Source organism: Ornithodoros turicata, chromosome 7, assembly GCF_037126465.1.
Source record: "Ornithodoros turicata isolate Travis chromosome 7, ASM3712646v1, whole genome shotgun sequence".
NCBI lineage: Eukaryota > Metazoa > Arthropoda > Arachnida > Ixodida > Argasidae > Ornithodoros > Ornithodoros turicata.
In genome coordinates this window covers 23,513,214-23,529,910 of record NC_088207.1, presented here as the reverse complement: position 1 = coordinate 23,529,910, position 16,697 = coordinate 23,513,214, and the positions used below count along the sequence as shown (strand labels likewise).

Genomic DNA, 16,697 nt, shown 5'->3' with positions numbered 1-16,697 from the left:
TCACCAGTACTCCTGAGCCCGTAATCAAAGGCGGCGGAGACATCTGTGGCACCCAAATCGGCGTCAACCCCCATGGTGGCCGCGACTCCTCCAACAGTAACGTGGTCCATAAGGTTTTCCCCTACTGGTAGGTCAGCTATGACCGGAATCTAAGAAATTTACCAAAATGCATAACTTTTACGGAATGTTGTTGCTCACTATCATATGATACAACATAGAGCAAACTTTTTTATCTCACAATGCACCGGAAATGTCATTGGCGGAAAGAAAGCTACACGTCTCGCAACAGTGGGCAGTGGATGCTGCCATCTCGTTTACTTTGTGCTATACATGTGCACCGATGAAACTGTGGTCGACGACGGCGTCATACTGGTTTTGCCTCGTGCAGCTGCGGCGCGAACATTGAAAGATCTGCTATACTGCGATGAGGACGATCTAAGCCCGTTATCTAACCACACTAAGCACATGTGATATGCAAACAGGATAAGAATGTTTCAAAATAATCTCGAGCAGTGATGTGCAAGTCAGTTCGCTTTGACGCACTAATTCATTTCGTATTCATTCAGTTCACTTCACTTCACTAAACGGTTTAAAGGAGTAGTTCATTCGTTCACTTGTTCGCGATTTCACAGTATCCCGTGATACAGAGACGTCACAGGACCAGAAAATGGCTCGACCAAGAGAGCTTGCAATGTGGTTATCCAAAGGCTCGAACACATCAACATAGGAAACGTCATTTTGACGTCGGTTGTCACGTGGGCAGTAGGTTCTTTTAACGAGAAAAGTAATGCACAGATCAACAGTAATGCAAGGTGCCGTCGTTGTTCACTGTTATGATCACGTTTTTCTTATCACATATGTCTGCATGCTGCGAGCTTGAGAACATAGGACAGCGACAGAGTGTAACTGCAGTTTCAACTCAATCCACCCATGTTGTTTCGCAGTGCCTACAAGCGAGCTCACTGATACCTACTGCCTGTCATTACACTTCGCATCACGCGCATTACACTTCAGATATCACTCTAAACAATGACGCACGTGCTCACTTGACAATACATGAGTGAGTTCAAATAAAAAGTACAACGTGTAGCGTTGTGGAGAAAAATTGTGAGGCTTGCAGTGCCGCGAGTATAGCGTGCCCGCCCCACGGCGTGCCAGCCACGAGCTGCCCAGAAGTCAGAGCAGAACGGCGCGAGCAGTTCACAACTTTGAGGAGCAGTTCAGAACGATCTCAGCGCAAACAAACAGTTCTGAACGACTGTCACCCTTGTTGAGCGTTCGTCGTTCATATAGTTTACTTGCTCAAAGTGGTTCACACGGCGTCCAAGGCCGCTGGCTCTCCCCGCGCCTCTCGCCCTTTCCCTTGCGCGCATGCGCTGAGGACGAGCAACTGCTCAGACGAGTAGCGGCAGGCCCCACAAGCAGTTCAGAACGACCCGCGGAGTCGTTTAGTTCATCCACACTGTTAAACCAGAACTTCACCACATAGCACGCTCCTAGCCAACCATCATTCCGAATAATATCATTCTGTGTCCTGATTTGTTCAAAACAGGGGGGAGGCGCATATCTGGGACAAGATAATGTGTTCCAGATAGGCGCCTCCTCCCATTTTCAACGAACCAATAAACAGAATGATATCATTCGGAATGATGGTTGGCTATGAGCGTGCTATGTGGTGAAGTTCTGTTTTAACAGTGCAGGTCAATGCCTTCACACAGTTTACAGGTTCACCACAGCGTTCCGCCCAATACGCGTATGAGCCGCGGTGTCCTCCCGCCCCTCTACTTGCGCACATGCGCCTTATTAGCGTTACGAAACGCTCCATATATGGCGCAGATGTCAGAAGCGTATGGGTTGTGGGGCTTGTAATTTCTCGAGGGTCAACAGCTGAACCCCATGTTTCTTTTAGTTTTTTTTTACACAAAAATACATGTTTCTCGGGAACCAAAGTATACAGGGTGCCCCAGAAAACGTGCCATTGAATTATGATAAAAAAACTACACCACCTAGAGTCATGCGGTCAATGGCATTTGTTCTTACTGAGTTTTTGCCACCTCCTTATGTGAATGTCGTGTAACGCAAGTTTAATTATGTAAATTTTTGCGAGTTTAAGTCGGAAATTTGCCTAGTAAAGGCCACTTTTTTACCCCACCAATGTGAAGAGCGCGTCTAATTTAGTCAAATTAATGATAATTGACAGGGATACTCAGGAGCTATCCCATCGGAAAAAATAGCCGAACATCATGCTCTACGGAGGTCGCACAGAATAGCGCACGATGAATTTTTCTGAGCAATCTTTGTCAGTCCGACGAAAGGAGGTTGAAAACCCAGCCCTCCCCGACATCGCAGAAAGAGATAAAACAGGCACGGCTTATCACGTCCAACTTTCTCTGGGATAATGCTTTCCCTCTCCCAATTTTAGGAACTGTTACTTTTTCTACTATCACTCTGTGGGCTGGCTTCGGAACCTTCCTTTCGTCGCACTGAGAGCGATTGCGCTCAAAAAGTCATCGCGCGCTATGGCCCGGTGCTCCGAAAAGCATGATATTCGGCTATTTTTTCCGATGGGATAGCTCGTGAATATCGCTGTGAATTATTATGAATTTGAGTGAATTCGGCACGCTCTTCATATTGCTGGGGTAAAAAGGTGACCTTTACTTGGCAGATTTCCGAGTTCAGTCCGCAAATATTTACATAATTAAACTTGGAGTACATGACATTCACATTAGGAGGTGGCAAAAACGTAATAAGAACAAATGCTGTTGACCACATGATTCTAGGTGGCGTAGTTTTTTTATTATAATCCAATGACACGTTTTCTGGGACACCCTGTAAATGGATGGTGATATTAAGAAGCACACGAACCACTCACGGCGTAATGAAAGACCATCACGGTAAATAATCGAGCTAAATTGAAGCCCATTGGTATATCAATAAACCAATGAAAAGCGGTGTCTCTGACACTTTGTAATCGCTAGTAATCGTTCTACCTCACTTCATTTTTTGCGCCCAAAGGCCTTGTTTTCATGTTGTCTCGTAGCACGCAGAGGAACTCGTCGCAAAGCAAATCATAGCAATTTTTTTTTGCGTGTTTAGGGAATGTCGTAAAAATACGCCAAAGTAATGCCACGCTAGGCTCGTTTTGGCTCGACAATGTGAAGTCTTATATCTATAGGAAACAAGCACATCCTTTACACAAACGGAGACTACCTGTGCGATAACATGGTCAGTAGGTAGCATAACAGCAGGTACCACTCAACGTCATACGGCACAGTGGGATGGAGGGACGACTACGACGCGCCACTAGATACATGCGGCATGGCACACGCCACTGAGTTCCATGGGCAACGTCCTCGAGTGAGGACACAGGTGGAGAAGCACTCTAGCACATCCCACCCTCCAGGACATTACATCATCGCAGATCAGGACTCGCGTAGAGGAACACCATCTCATCTACAGGCTCTTTAAAGGGACAATCTGGACCCCAGATGTGAAGTAAACAGTCCTTATCAGATGATTCCTTACATCGTTCCGAGCCGCCATGCAAAATATTACGTTTATATTCGGCTCCGAGAATTTGTAATGCAATTTTCAACTTGCATCACTTGACCCAGACTGAAAGCCGCACTTCGAACTAGAGCCCTGCACGGGCCGACTTTTCCGGGCCCGACCCGGCCCGGGCGCATCGAAAAATTGCCCGGCTCGACCCAGGCCCGGACCTTCATTTTTTTATGAGGCCCGACCCGGCTCGGCCCGATGACCCAGTGACTAGAGCCCGGTCCGGCCCGGAGTCCAAGCAAATAGAGCCCGGCCCGGCCCGGTGACCCGGCAAGTAGATCCCGGCATAGTATTTCCAGCCGCGACGTACGCGTTTCTGGCGATTATCAAACAAATTTATCAGTAAATTTATCAGGAGAGAAGACAAACATACAAGTGATGGCGGTTTTACACCATAACCGCACCAGACCAAATTAAATCCAGAACGTACGCGGGCATGGGCTTTATCGTTACACTGTCAAGATTTTGCGGAGGTAGAGGATGCTGCCGACAAACTCCTTCTCCCAGTCCATACCCCTCTCACCAAGCTTTGCCAAGTGATTGTGAAATACGTGAGGAGTGAGGAGCAATGTAAAGTGGATTTCAGTATGTTCCAGAGGGTCGAATCATATGCCTAATGCAGTATCCCTTGCTTGTCTTTGCAAAATATGCACAGGAATGACGCAAGCGCATGATGACATGAACTAACGCATCTCCATTGTGTGGAATTAGCTGCGTGGCCCGGCCGGACCTGACTCTCGGAAACATATTTGTCGGCCCGGGCCCGGCCCGGCCCGCTGTGCTAGCGTATTTTGTCGGCCTGGGCTCGGCACGGCCCGGAGCACACAGCCAATAACAAGCCCGGCTCGGCCCGCGGGTCAGGTCGGGCCCGGGCCAGGTCGGGGGCCCGTGCCCGTGCAGGGCTCTACTTCGAACAGTCGTGACGGCAGGAGCGTTCTCTTCCGGCCGTTGTGGCGTCGGCGCGCCAGCTGCTTGGCTGGCTCGGCTCCTCTTGGCGGGCTATGTGTTGTGCTTTGTGCGCTGCTGGTTGCCGTACTTTCTATGTGCATGGCATTCGTGCTTTTTATTAGCAGTGGCTCGTTACTGCATATGTGACGGTGTTGACCGATGAGGCATAGTGCATCGTGAGAACAAAACGAAAACACAACGTGAGTGTCGTTTTTCGGGTTTGCGGAGACCGAATCCCTAAAACAGTTGCGGATAGCTAGTATTCACCGTCCTGGAAAAAAGGTCGGTTCAGTGCAAATGCCTTTTTAAAGATACAAGTAAGTGTTTATTAAGTGTCGACCTCGTTCTTGTCACAGATTTGGCCTACGTAGCATAAACATTTGTCAGGCGGGTCTGAGCTACGCAGGAACATCTGGAAAGCGGATGTCACACACTACACATTTCGTTATAACATGAGTTATTAAACCAACTGGTCAAATCTCACTTGAAAACCTCACTCTGCGCCTCAACCAAGTGCCGATGGTTGTCCTGTGGTCTTGCAGTGACGTCACCAAGAAACCGAAACCGGATATGGGTTAACCATTGGATTTAATTCATTTTCTCTAAAACGGGGAAGTTTTCACCGTTGCTATTTTACGGGGATGATATACGTGTAGAGGACAATCGAATGCAGTCGCGATCACAGTATCCACCGGAAGTCCGGACTGTCGCTTTAAGCCCTTAGCGTAACTACAACGAGAAATGTCTGACCTGCATGCGTCGTTGCAGCGAAGAGGCAATACCATATTAAAGGGGCACTAAAATGCAAAAACAAGTTTACTTCAAATCACGTTCTACGCTATGTTCATTTCGTACTTGTTATGATAATTCAAAACTTTGATTCCGTTATGAAGCTACAATAAAAAATATACGGGACTCTTTCTTGCTTCAGCGCTAGGCAGTGAATGTCGTTTCAGCTCGTGCATCGGTATATTTAGTCCATGCTGCGCGTGCACGCGCGCGCCACGCCATGGAGCAGGCCCGGCGAGAAACATAGTGCGCGTTGCGAAGTCGACTGGCATCGCTGTCCAAAGGACGTGAAAATAAATGTGGTCAGTGGAGCATCTGCGAGAGCTGTTGTAAGTTACAACGAGTCGGTATTGAAAAATGAAGCAGTGCGCATCATGCCGCGCATATACGGAACACTACGATCAGACCCGTTCCAAATCCCCACGGCCACGATGTGTAAGCGCGCGCTTCTCCTGCTGTCTCATTGGCCAATCGTCGCTTCCCGTGGACACTATTCGTTGCCGCCAAAGACGGCTCTGTTTTCACTGCGTTTTTCTTCTAAACGCTGTGTGAACTAATTTTGCGGGTACTGTACTAATTGAAACACGGACTTTCATTTGAGAGCAAGTCGTTTTTGCATTTTAGTGCCCCTTTAAGTAATTTTCATGTGTTCGGTACCATGAATACGACTTTGTGCATGGAATAGATTACGTTTGTAATAGTGTCTTGAAGTTGACTCTACGTCTCTGGTTCCTCAAAGATGTAAGCATACCGTCGGCTATGTCTGCAGAATTGCAACATTTGCGCTATTCTAAATGTCATGAAGCTCGCACGTCAACCAAATTTGCCTGTTGGCTTTCTCTTTTTTTTTCTTTTTCTTTCAATTTTTGTCTATTTTTTCAATAACATTTTCCAACCTACCTTTAAGCTTTTGAGGTGTTTCCTTGGGCCGATGCCGGACACCATCAGTAATTGTGGCGACCTCAATGCACCAGCAGACAGGACAACCTCTTGGTTAGCTTTCACGGTGTAACGCTGCCCATCCTTTTCAAACATAACGCCAACGGCAGTCTTTCCATCCAGGATTATCTATAAACACGGATTACACGAGTAACGAGTACTTAACGAGAATTACATGAGGAATGAACGAGACACTTTACGAAGGACTTATGAGAGGAAGCCTACAGCTCTACAAGGCAAGGACACAGGGAAGCCTCTGTACTAGTCAGTTCTCTGTGGCATCACTACCTTCATGACCTGTACGCCGAGACGAAGCAGATCATTGCCACATACCAGTCTCACACTCTTAGAAATGAACTTCACCGCATAGCATGCTCCTAGCCAACCATAATTTCGATTCATATCGTTATCTGCCGTGATTTGTTGAAAACGGGAGGCGTACGCCTTTTCTGTTACGTTTATGCTGTTCATAATTGTCACAGAAAAGGCGTACGCCTCCCGTTTTAAAAAAATCAGGGGTGTGAGCAGAGGTGGGCACCCTCACAAGGGCGTGCGAGGGTGAGGGTTCCCTCACTGAGGAAATTCTTCAAAAATTTTTTTGAGGTGAGGTGAGGTGAGGAAATTTTTTTAGGTGAGGTGAGGAAAACTATGGGAAATTTTTTTGTGGTGAAAATTTATGAACGCAAACTTTAAGAAAACTTTTCCCACGCGTACACGGGACATCTTTCCTTCTTTCCACAGCTTCTGTCTCTCATCTGGGCGGGGACTGCCCCCCTCTCTCGCCGCTGATCTGACGCCCGACTTTGCGCGCCATTCGCATACCCGCAATTGAACCTCAATTTCCGCGCAACTTTTATTGGTATAACAATCGTTCCACGAAGCGTTTTTTGTGATTGACTAGGCCAAATCCTCCAGCAAGAAGAAGAAGAAGGAAAAAAAAAAAAAAAGAAGGTTACATTGACTAAGCAATTTAATGAGTTAAATTTTGAAAATGTATCTCAATGGCAAATTGATGAAACTATTTGTATTTGGTGACAAACTAAATGTCCGGAAGAAAGTTGTTTACCCCATATTTTTCCGTTAAGCCGTTTTCTTATAATGGTCAAATGACACGTTTCGTGCCGCACCCTGTATGCCCTCACGCTTGAGGTATATGCATCTACATTGGTAGTCACTCAAAGCCAACGCGCATCGAATACACAATCTTCACATCCAATACACAAATAGCTTTAAAAAATGAGGTGAGGTGATGTGTGGAAAATTTCGAAAAAAAATTGAGGTGAGGTGAGGAAAAATTTTCAAAACAATTTTGAGATGAGGTGAGGTGAGGAAAAATTTGAAAAACATTTTTGAGGTGAGGAAAAATTTTCAATAAAAAATTGAGGTGAGGTGAGGAAAAATTGTAAGAAAAATTTTGAGGTGAGGTGAGGAAAATTTTTCTCTCAGAAAATTGAGGTGAGGGCGAGGCTAGTGAGGACAAATGCCCACCTCTGGCTATGAGCGATGTCACTCGGGATGATGGCTGGCTAGGAGCGTGCTATGAGGTGAAGTTCATTTTTAAGAGTAATATTGCACTTGCTCCAAATGACCGAGTATGCTTACTTTCGTTGCGAAGCTGTTCAATGTGATGTGAAGGTTCGGCCTTTCGTCAATGATAGGTAGAATCCAGGCCTTGCTTGCACTCACACGTCGTCCGTTAAAAATATTGTTCTGGACATGGGAATAGCCTGAGGAAGCAACAGAGCGTTAGAGCTGTACAGCAGTGCAAGATCCAAGTGTTTATGCCTGGGACCTGCAACTGCAGGTTTCAGCGCACGTGGGTGACGTTCACCTTTGCAAAAAAAGATGCAGTGGAACACTCCCAGAGCGGTGAACCGCCATTTCTGACCTGCCTACGTTGCGTGGGCCGATGAAACTTGGGCTACACTGAATGGAAATGAGCCCGACTTATGCCCGTATTGCATACAGAGGTTTAGTTGTGGCCGGATTCATTTTTGAAATCTATTCCCCATCATTATTAATTATGAGAAGGGGAGCGTGCGCAAAAACGCTCCAGCCACGTGAGACAACCAGCATTTTGGGTTGTGTTAGTCTATCGGACTCGAGCATTGGACACTTGGTTCGCGATACCGTGGCGCAGCTATCGTGACGTGATACATGTGGCAGTGACTTCGATTCTAATATTCGAGGATTCAACGCAGGTTGATGCTCCAGAGTCGACCTCCAACTTCCCTCTTCTCAATGTAGGCCGCTGGAGTCGATGACGTAGGATGAGTCTCCCAAAATCACGACTCCGACTCTCGGGCTGCGCGGGTTGCATGAACGAATCCAAGACTGGTCACGCTGGAGGTTAGAGCTACTAACCAATTCACTGTCTACTATGTTTTATTTATTTTTACGAATACTGAAGCTCGGACTATGCGGCGAGAAGTGAAAAGATGCTGTGATACCTTCCTGAGTGGCTCCATTGTAATCGATCCGTTTATATCCTTTCTGTGCGCAGGCTTCCAAGAACTTTTCGCTCAGTAAGGACTGGAACGAATTCATTGTAACAGGAACGTTCCCCTCTGTGCTGTGATAACCTGTTGATAAAATGCACTATAATCAGAGACGGACACTTTTGATCACTGATGGTTAGTCTTTTCACTCATTTCGGGGCGATATGTCACTCCCTCCCTAAGATGCTTTCACAGAACACCAACGAACACACGGTGGTGACGACGATATGGGGTGGTTCGCCGCTGAAATGCAGTGTCCTCAACCATTATGTGTGGGATGTTAGATGAGTAATGTGAGAATCCAGTAGAAGTGAGCAAAGTATAGTTCACTGAACAATCCATCACCTCCTAACAGTCTCGGTTTCGTATAGCCCACATATTAACATTGCAGCATCCAGGAACATGCAGGAGCAAGCGGACACAAAATCAGACGCACGTATTTTATGTTGCAAAAATATGGTGACATATGATATGGTGTTATGATGAAGTAGGACGAGAGAATGTTTTCTTCGTGTATTAGCTTAGTACATTCGATAAGAACATGCGCAACATGTTCCTATCTTAGATCAGTCAGCATGTGCAATGCCGCGTACCTACATGTCAGGTAGACCCTGTCTTGTACAGGCATAGGTCGGCGCGATCATGATTGCGGCAGTCGTGGCAGTGCTTCGTGATCGCACTCATGATCGCGATCACCAGGCTTTGATAAGGCATTGCGATCATGATTGCGCCGACCTATGTGTACAGGTCGCGACAAAAGTTTACGGAACACCACGATGGGCGTATATCGTCATCGGAGTGACGCCCTTGCAGCAAACGGGAACTGACAGATTTACAGACGTTTGGCTGGGTATCCCGTGCGTCTCTCAGTAGTTGTGTTCACCTCTGTGCCCTGCTGGTGTCGCTCCGATCAAGGAGTATTGGGTGGTGCTGGAGCTGATTGAAGAGCTAACCGTTGTCGGCCTCACGGAGATGGGCAACGTAATGACTAACGCTCTGGGGGAATGTGCGTCCTGTACCGACTTCTAACGGAACTGTGCCGACATACATATGTCTGACAGCATCTGAGGAAATCCCAGGAAAAACCCCAGACAGCACAGTCAGCACCGGGATTCACCCGGGTACCTCGCAGTCTCGACGTGACATGCCCAGCACGCTAACTAGAGAGCCACACGAGCTTGCAAGAAGTATGTCGCTCTGATGTTTTCTAAACTTTCGTTGGGATTTGTGCCAATGTTTTGGGCTTTTGGGACGCGACGTGATCTCTACATGATGTGAGCCCCAAATATTTATGTAGTCCAGGTTGGTCCCGTTATTTAACGGCAGCGCATGAAAAAATGCTATGAGTGTAGCATGAATACTGTCTTAAGAGACTGTAGGTTATACGGCCATGCAGACGTTCGCTCAATGATAATCCGTACCCACTACACACGCTCATCACCCAAACATAATTAATTAGATCCGTCATATTAGACTCGGAGTGCGTGTAAAGGGGTCTACCTCCCTATGTAGGCTACCTACTTGGTGACAGTACACACGATAGAGAACATACAAGCTGAGTTGGTCCAGTACAAACTAATTCGCAGGGGTCTTATTTTCAAGGGTTTGCACCCTCGTACATTTTTACAATTCTTCGCCACAGGTTGGATTTTGGAAGCCCAGTATCACTGCCGTTGGATGGCGGCGGTGGTAGCGTGCTATTTCCGAGCGATCTGCCTGTCTGCATATTGCTCAGTGGGATCGTGCGTCCTGGGCCCACTTCACAGAGAACTGTGCCGACATTTGTCTTGAACCTTCTGACGAAACCCCAGAGAAAACACTCAGACAGCATAGCCGGCGCCGGGGTTGGAACCCGGGTCACCTCCCAGTTTCAACGTGGAATATGCCATCACCACGTATGGATTGGGGAGAGGTGTTACCGGAGACGGGGCACCGTCGTTTTCTTTTACTTCCTCGTTCTTTACCATCGGTGATGCTTCTTGATGTCCCATTGCTTAAAATTATCAGCAATTCAATTTGAAATGACGATGATGACGATGGTGATTCTGCCTCGGTGGATGATTTGGTAACGTCGCCGCCTGCTGGCCGCAAGGTTGCGTGCCCACATGGCCGAGGACGGCAGCAACCGCAACTACCACGTGGGACGTTAAATATGGTTTGTCGTGTGCTGAGTATCTTTGCACTCGTTGAAGAACTGTTACGAAAGACAAAATCGATCCACAGACTGACCACTGTGATGTGTCTCGTGATCAGTTGACTCCAGAGATTATCAATATTATGAAAAGGATTATGATGGTAGTGCTCACTTACCGTTGTTGACGTATTCTGGGATCATGAAGTTTTCTATGTCCTTGAAGAATGGCAACACGTCCTTGTATGACCATCCGGTTGCACCTAGCTCTTCCCAGCGGTCGTAGTCTTCGGAGTTGCCGCGAATGTAAATCATAAAGTTGATAACACTGCCTCCTCCGAGCGCTTTGCCACTAGCCCAGGGACATACCTGAAATATATGCTCTAAAGTGTTATTTGTTACGATGAGTGGGGCTCCTTAACTCGGATCAGCATGACTACCAGACCGTAGAAGAAATCGCATTTTTCTCGTTCTGATCTTATCTGTCTACATAGCTGCCATTCGCCAGGTGTCAACACTAGGAACGTGCTAACTGAGTAACAAACGCAAAGATGCGATACATACAGGATAAAGATACAGGATAAACATACAGGATCTCCGTAGCATACAGGACCTCCATACCGTCACATACAGGATCTCCAAGCTTCCATACGAAAATATACCATAAATGGTATATTTTCGTATGGAAGCTTCTGGTCTGTCACGGGAAGGATATTGTCCTTCTATCCATTCACGATGCATTAGACATCAGTATGCATACGAATGTCGAAAATGTATTCAGGGCATAAGACTACCTACCGACATTTACTCCCCGGGACTGCAAATTGTCACTAAACTTCGCGAATGGTCTCCTGAATGCAACAGTCTACGTAAATATGTGCCCCTGGTCAATTTGAACGACATAAGGTTGTATAACTCAGACAATGTAGCAATTTTCCAGCCACACAGAGTAAGAAACAGTTAGCGCATCTTTCTTCGCAAATTGTGCCCCAGTATGGCGCAAAGTTTTATATCACTCGATATATCACGGTTGACGGTTTGCTTCAAAGTATCTTCGTGCATGCGCACCAATTATGTACCTGGGAGTCTTACAACAGCGCGTGAAATGCGGTCTTCACTCTGTGACATTCATTTACTCCCGTGCATTTACTCCCGAAAGGGACTATTTTCTGTGGCAATGCAATTACTCCCCAAAAGGAGTAAAAGTACTCCTTTTTTTCTTAGAGTGCACTGCGGTGCTGTTGAAGATCTCTAGCACATTCTTCTGCATTGCCCACACTACCAACCTTCCCGATCCGTACTTCTCCGCATCCCTCAACGAGCTAGACTCCCGCCCCCTCTCTCACAAAATTGCTTGGTCCCTCCTAATTCCTGTGAGACCTAAGCTTTGATGTAGTATGCCAACAGCACTCAGAAGGCTGTCTATTCCATTGATCTCTATGCATAAAGGCTGGATCGCGCATGTGAGAGGGGCTCGTGGAGGAGAGGCACGCATTCGGGCCGCCATGTTGGAGGGCCCTAAAGCGCTGCGTGTGCCCATATAGAAAACAATGGGAGGCAACAGAGATTGTGAGTATTTATTGCGCTGCAAGCGTTGATCGTTGTTTGTTATCACACAATTTGGTAAGGTAGCAGTACACTGATGTATCCTAATTCAGTGTTTCACGGGTGTCCTGCGGTTCGATTCTTAATTACGTTATGTTTTGTATTACGACTTAGACCGTCGCTGCAGTGCAGAGCTCGGGGTTGTGCTACAGCACGTTTCAATAAGGAGCGATGTGAGTTTAAAAACAACCATGCTGCGTTCTGAACATAACCTCCCATGCTGCGTTGTGAACAAAAATTATTCGAGAAAGAACGGTCCCAGAAAGGATATACTCGCCCCGTAGAATTACAGCCGTTCTTTTAGACATGCGTTTAGATATGCGTTCAGTATGACTTATATCAAGCATCGCCGCAGAAAGGGTGTTTTCGTGAACGACAGTGGTGTCTTCGGCGTAATGCCTCGCAAATATGCATGGACACACCGAAGCATCCCAAGCAATTACTTCACGCAATTAGATCACGCTTAGGCCAGTTAATCTAGGTATTGATGTAAACTTAATCATGTTACTTAGTAGGTGGTAACACCTCCTTGAGACACAAGACTTATCTCCTTTTGAAGTACAGCACTTCTTTTTTTGTTTGTTTCTTCCTTCATTTGCTCTGATTATTTGCAGGTGAAATTGAATGTACTTCTCGCGTATTTACATGCTGTTGCTGAATAGAACTACAGCGTAAACAAAGCTGCATAGGGACGGGGGCCTGCCATTTACTGCTGACTTTGTCTGTCGTGTTTGTTATGTGGAGCACGTTGCAAAAAATGCAGCTGCATGTCTGAAACTCCAATCATTATCATCGTCATCTAAAAGGGAGCGTCGTGGCACTGCTATGAAACCAGGCACGATTTCTGAAGATCTTCTATGACACTTTCCACAGTTAGCACACTTTTCTTCAGCGTCGGAGTCTCTCATAGGAGTCACTTTGCATTAACAGTGACTCCCATCTTATATTTTAACGTGCGAGGGCTCTCTTGCATTACACATGTACGGTCTGCAAAATGCACCATGACGATTTGGAGCCTGAAACCGTTGTGATTATGGCTCTGGTGTACTCTGTCTATGAAATGATACCAACTGGATCACGTGAAACGTGCTGTTTAGTGGAAGATGGCTTTCTTGGTTGTGCATTCTGCGTGACAAAGATGTAACACGATATGCTTTTGTAAAGAAGATAAATGATCTTATGCTCTATGAATTAAGAGAATATACATTTTTCAAGTTCAACATTTATTCTTGCATATATGCATTTCAAGATATGAATGTGCAGGGAGGTGGCAAAACAATACGTTTGTTTTGTGACCCACCCGCAATGACAATATATATTTCAGGGAGTCAATCAGGCCGGTAGTTTCCTGGAATTTGATGAAGGGTCGCAAGACGGACATCTGCTTTCGTGTGTCCCATGGTCCCAAAATGAGTCTGAGGTCAAGGGGTCGGCTGTCAATCCGCGCAAAGTCGTTTGGTAACAAGTGACGCTCCCCCCTATATGTGCCACATGCGATGATCACATGGTCCGCGGTCGCTGGCACGCCACACTCCGGGCACAGGGGGCCACTGGCACAGCCTATCTCGTAACGGTAGTACGGCGTAAAGGCAACATTCGGCCGTAAGCGATGTAGGAGGGACTTAATGACGCGCGGTAAAGATGTCGGTAAGCGACACGAGAATGTTGGGTCCACAATTCCCAGTATGTTACTGATAGGGACATCCCGACGTCATTGTCCGACCAAGCTGGTAGAACGACAGTTTCTGCTCTGTAGTTTGCTTCTACTCTGCAGTTATACCCAAAAGGTAAAACTGGTTGGAGTAGAAATGCGGTTGCAATGCAGCTCTACCGAAATGCGTAGAAAATCATACCTTTTTTTCTTAGAGTGTAAGGCAACTACAGAGAGTTCCAAGGGGCCGAGGGTAAACTTACAGCTGCATGAATGTGATCAACACTAGTGCATTCTCTAGAAATAATTTTCTTCTTATGGCATAGATGTGCATGCATATTAAGTGAAACAATGATCACAGTTTACTAACAAGTTTTAATTCCTGAGGGTGAATACTATAGAGGTGGGTTAAATCAACAACACAGTTAATACAAGGTTGTACTATGAATTCCTTTAAAAACCTCATGTGACACATATGCTTTTACTTTTTGGGGGTGCTGCGGTGATCGAAGTTTCTGGGCACTGCTCAGGTTCTGCACCCATTTCTTGAGTATGTCGAGGAAGCTATGAACGAGAGAACATTGGTTAGGCTGCAACTAGTTAAAAATAAATATGTTGTTTAGTAAAAGCATTCCAATTTAAAACAAGAGTTTAAAATAGGGTTCACAATCCCGATATCCTTTAAAATTTAAGCGCAGAAAGAATCCCACCGCAAGCTTTGTATTTGACGATCGCAGCGGCCTGCGTAATACCTTGGTTACCGTCCTGGTGCGCACATAACCGCATAGGATGGCTACGTGATCGATCATCGTGACTAAGCGAAAATATTTTACGGTCCACAGTGGCGCAATCGGCAGCCACCACAATATTTGTGCGTGGCGCATTGATCTGTGACGAAGGAGCCTATGTGTAAATGTCGTACATGGCCCGTCGTATGCTGCACATATGTACCTTGATAGCGGAAGCTTTCACTCCATAGAAAATATTTGCGCAACCAGCTCTTTTGTCAGTGCGTAATATACAAGGGACAGGCAGGATTTTACGACAGTACGTGAATTAAGCTACGTAGGCAGAAGAGTATATTTTAAATATCATCGTCACTGCTTGTGATTCATATTTAGGTGGCCAACAACACTACAGATATTGGTGTTGATGGACAACGTTAAGTAGTTATAAGTGTAGTTAAAATACATTGCAGTAGTTAAAGAAGTAGTTTTAACTACCTCCCACGAAAAGTAGTTGTACTACTAGTTAAACTACTCCATCGCAAATTAGTTAGTAGTTATAGTTAAACTACTGTAGAAGTAGTTAGTGGCCATCACTGGATGGTAGCGTAAAAGTAGCGGCATAGTATTTACGATACTTTTAGTTGGTAGCGGCAACGGTACCGCGTAACTTTTGCAAAATTGCAACGACGCTAGTATTGCGCTATTTTTTTGTGGAGTAGAGTGTTTTGGTAGCGGATACAACACTACACAACGCGGAATGAACGCATAAAAGCAGCCGACGGGATGAAGCTATCCACTCTACGGTAGTCCATCGTTTCTATCCAGCGCGCCAACAATGTTCGATCTGTATTCAGATTATATCTTAGTGGATTTTATCTTAGATCTTCTCACTTATCTTATCACTAGATTCTCCAGCACTGGCGAAATAAATTTCTATTTCGGAAATTTGGCAACGCTTCGGGAAGACCCGAGATGCAAAGAATAATAGAAGAAAGTCTCGTCAACTGGAAACACGAAAGAAATGATATCCTTTCGCTCAGGGAGGTGTTAAGAGCCATGCCTGATGAAATATGCCGGCAGTTTCTGTTAGCCCAGCAGTGTAAGGATTGCGATCATCTCCTTGATCATCACCTTGATATCTATTGACAAAGTGTCCGAGGACACTCAAACATCCTCGGTGCAAGCTTGACAACACCATCAACACTCACCTTGTCTACCATTGAAAGACAGCTTGTTTTCTGGGGTATTGTCTTGTATTTCCAGTCGAAATCCTCGTTGAACTGCAAAGTGGCAAGCAAGGGAATTTCTGTTGTCGCGTCCTCGGCCTTTCCAGCTTCTATTACAAGCACTGTGATCTTTGGGTCTTCGGACAATTTATTGGCCAAGACACATCCTGCAGTTCCTCCTCCCACTGCAAATAACGTCAGCGTGCAACGAAATAATAAATGCAAAATAACTATAGTGGTCTGGCAATAATTAGCTTCTTGTTTTAAGATTTCGTTCATTGTGAATCGCCAAACCGTGAGCCGAGTACACGATTCTTCAAAAGACTCGTAAAGTTTCTTTACCTATAATAGCGCGGACATTACCATTGACTGGCACGATTGTCGTGAAATGAGTCTCGGGGACAGAGACGGGAGACCCATTTTTACCCATTGCCAGGCCGACCTGCTCATAAGTGCTCAGCACGAGGCTTCTCTGATCACGAAGGACCGCTCCCGCTAAAAACGCAATTGAATGAAACCGGGCCTCGATGAATTCTTCAACTCCTGTGATTTATCCAGACCACGGTGTAAGATAAAGATAAGAGGTGATGACACTCTCTTGTCTCGCCATGCGAAGGCGGCGTC

At 46.0% G+C, this 16,697-nt stretch overlaps 1 protein-coding gene across 1 annotated transcript; it reads right to left on the bottom strand.

The window, feature by feature from the left end:
* Positions 1 to 86: 86 nt before the first annotated feature.
* On the bottom strand, positions 87 to 16,067 carry LOC135400533 (oxygen-dependent choline dehydrogenase-like; the record flags this gene model as incomplete). The annotated part of the gene is made up of 6 exons (XM_064632365.1): positions 16,056 to 16,067; positions 11,043 to 11,232; positions 8,685 to 8,816; positions 7,837 to 7,961; positions 6,196 to 6,363; positions 87 to 149 (listed from the first exon to the last, which is right to left on the bottom strand). Coding segments are annotated over exons 1-6 (690 nt in total), but the record flags the coding sequence as incomplete, so codon positions are not given.
* Positions 16,068 to 16,697: the final 630 nt, after the last annotated feature.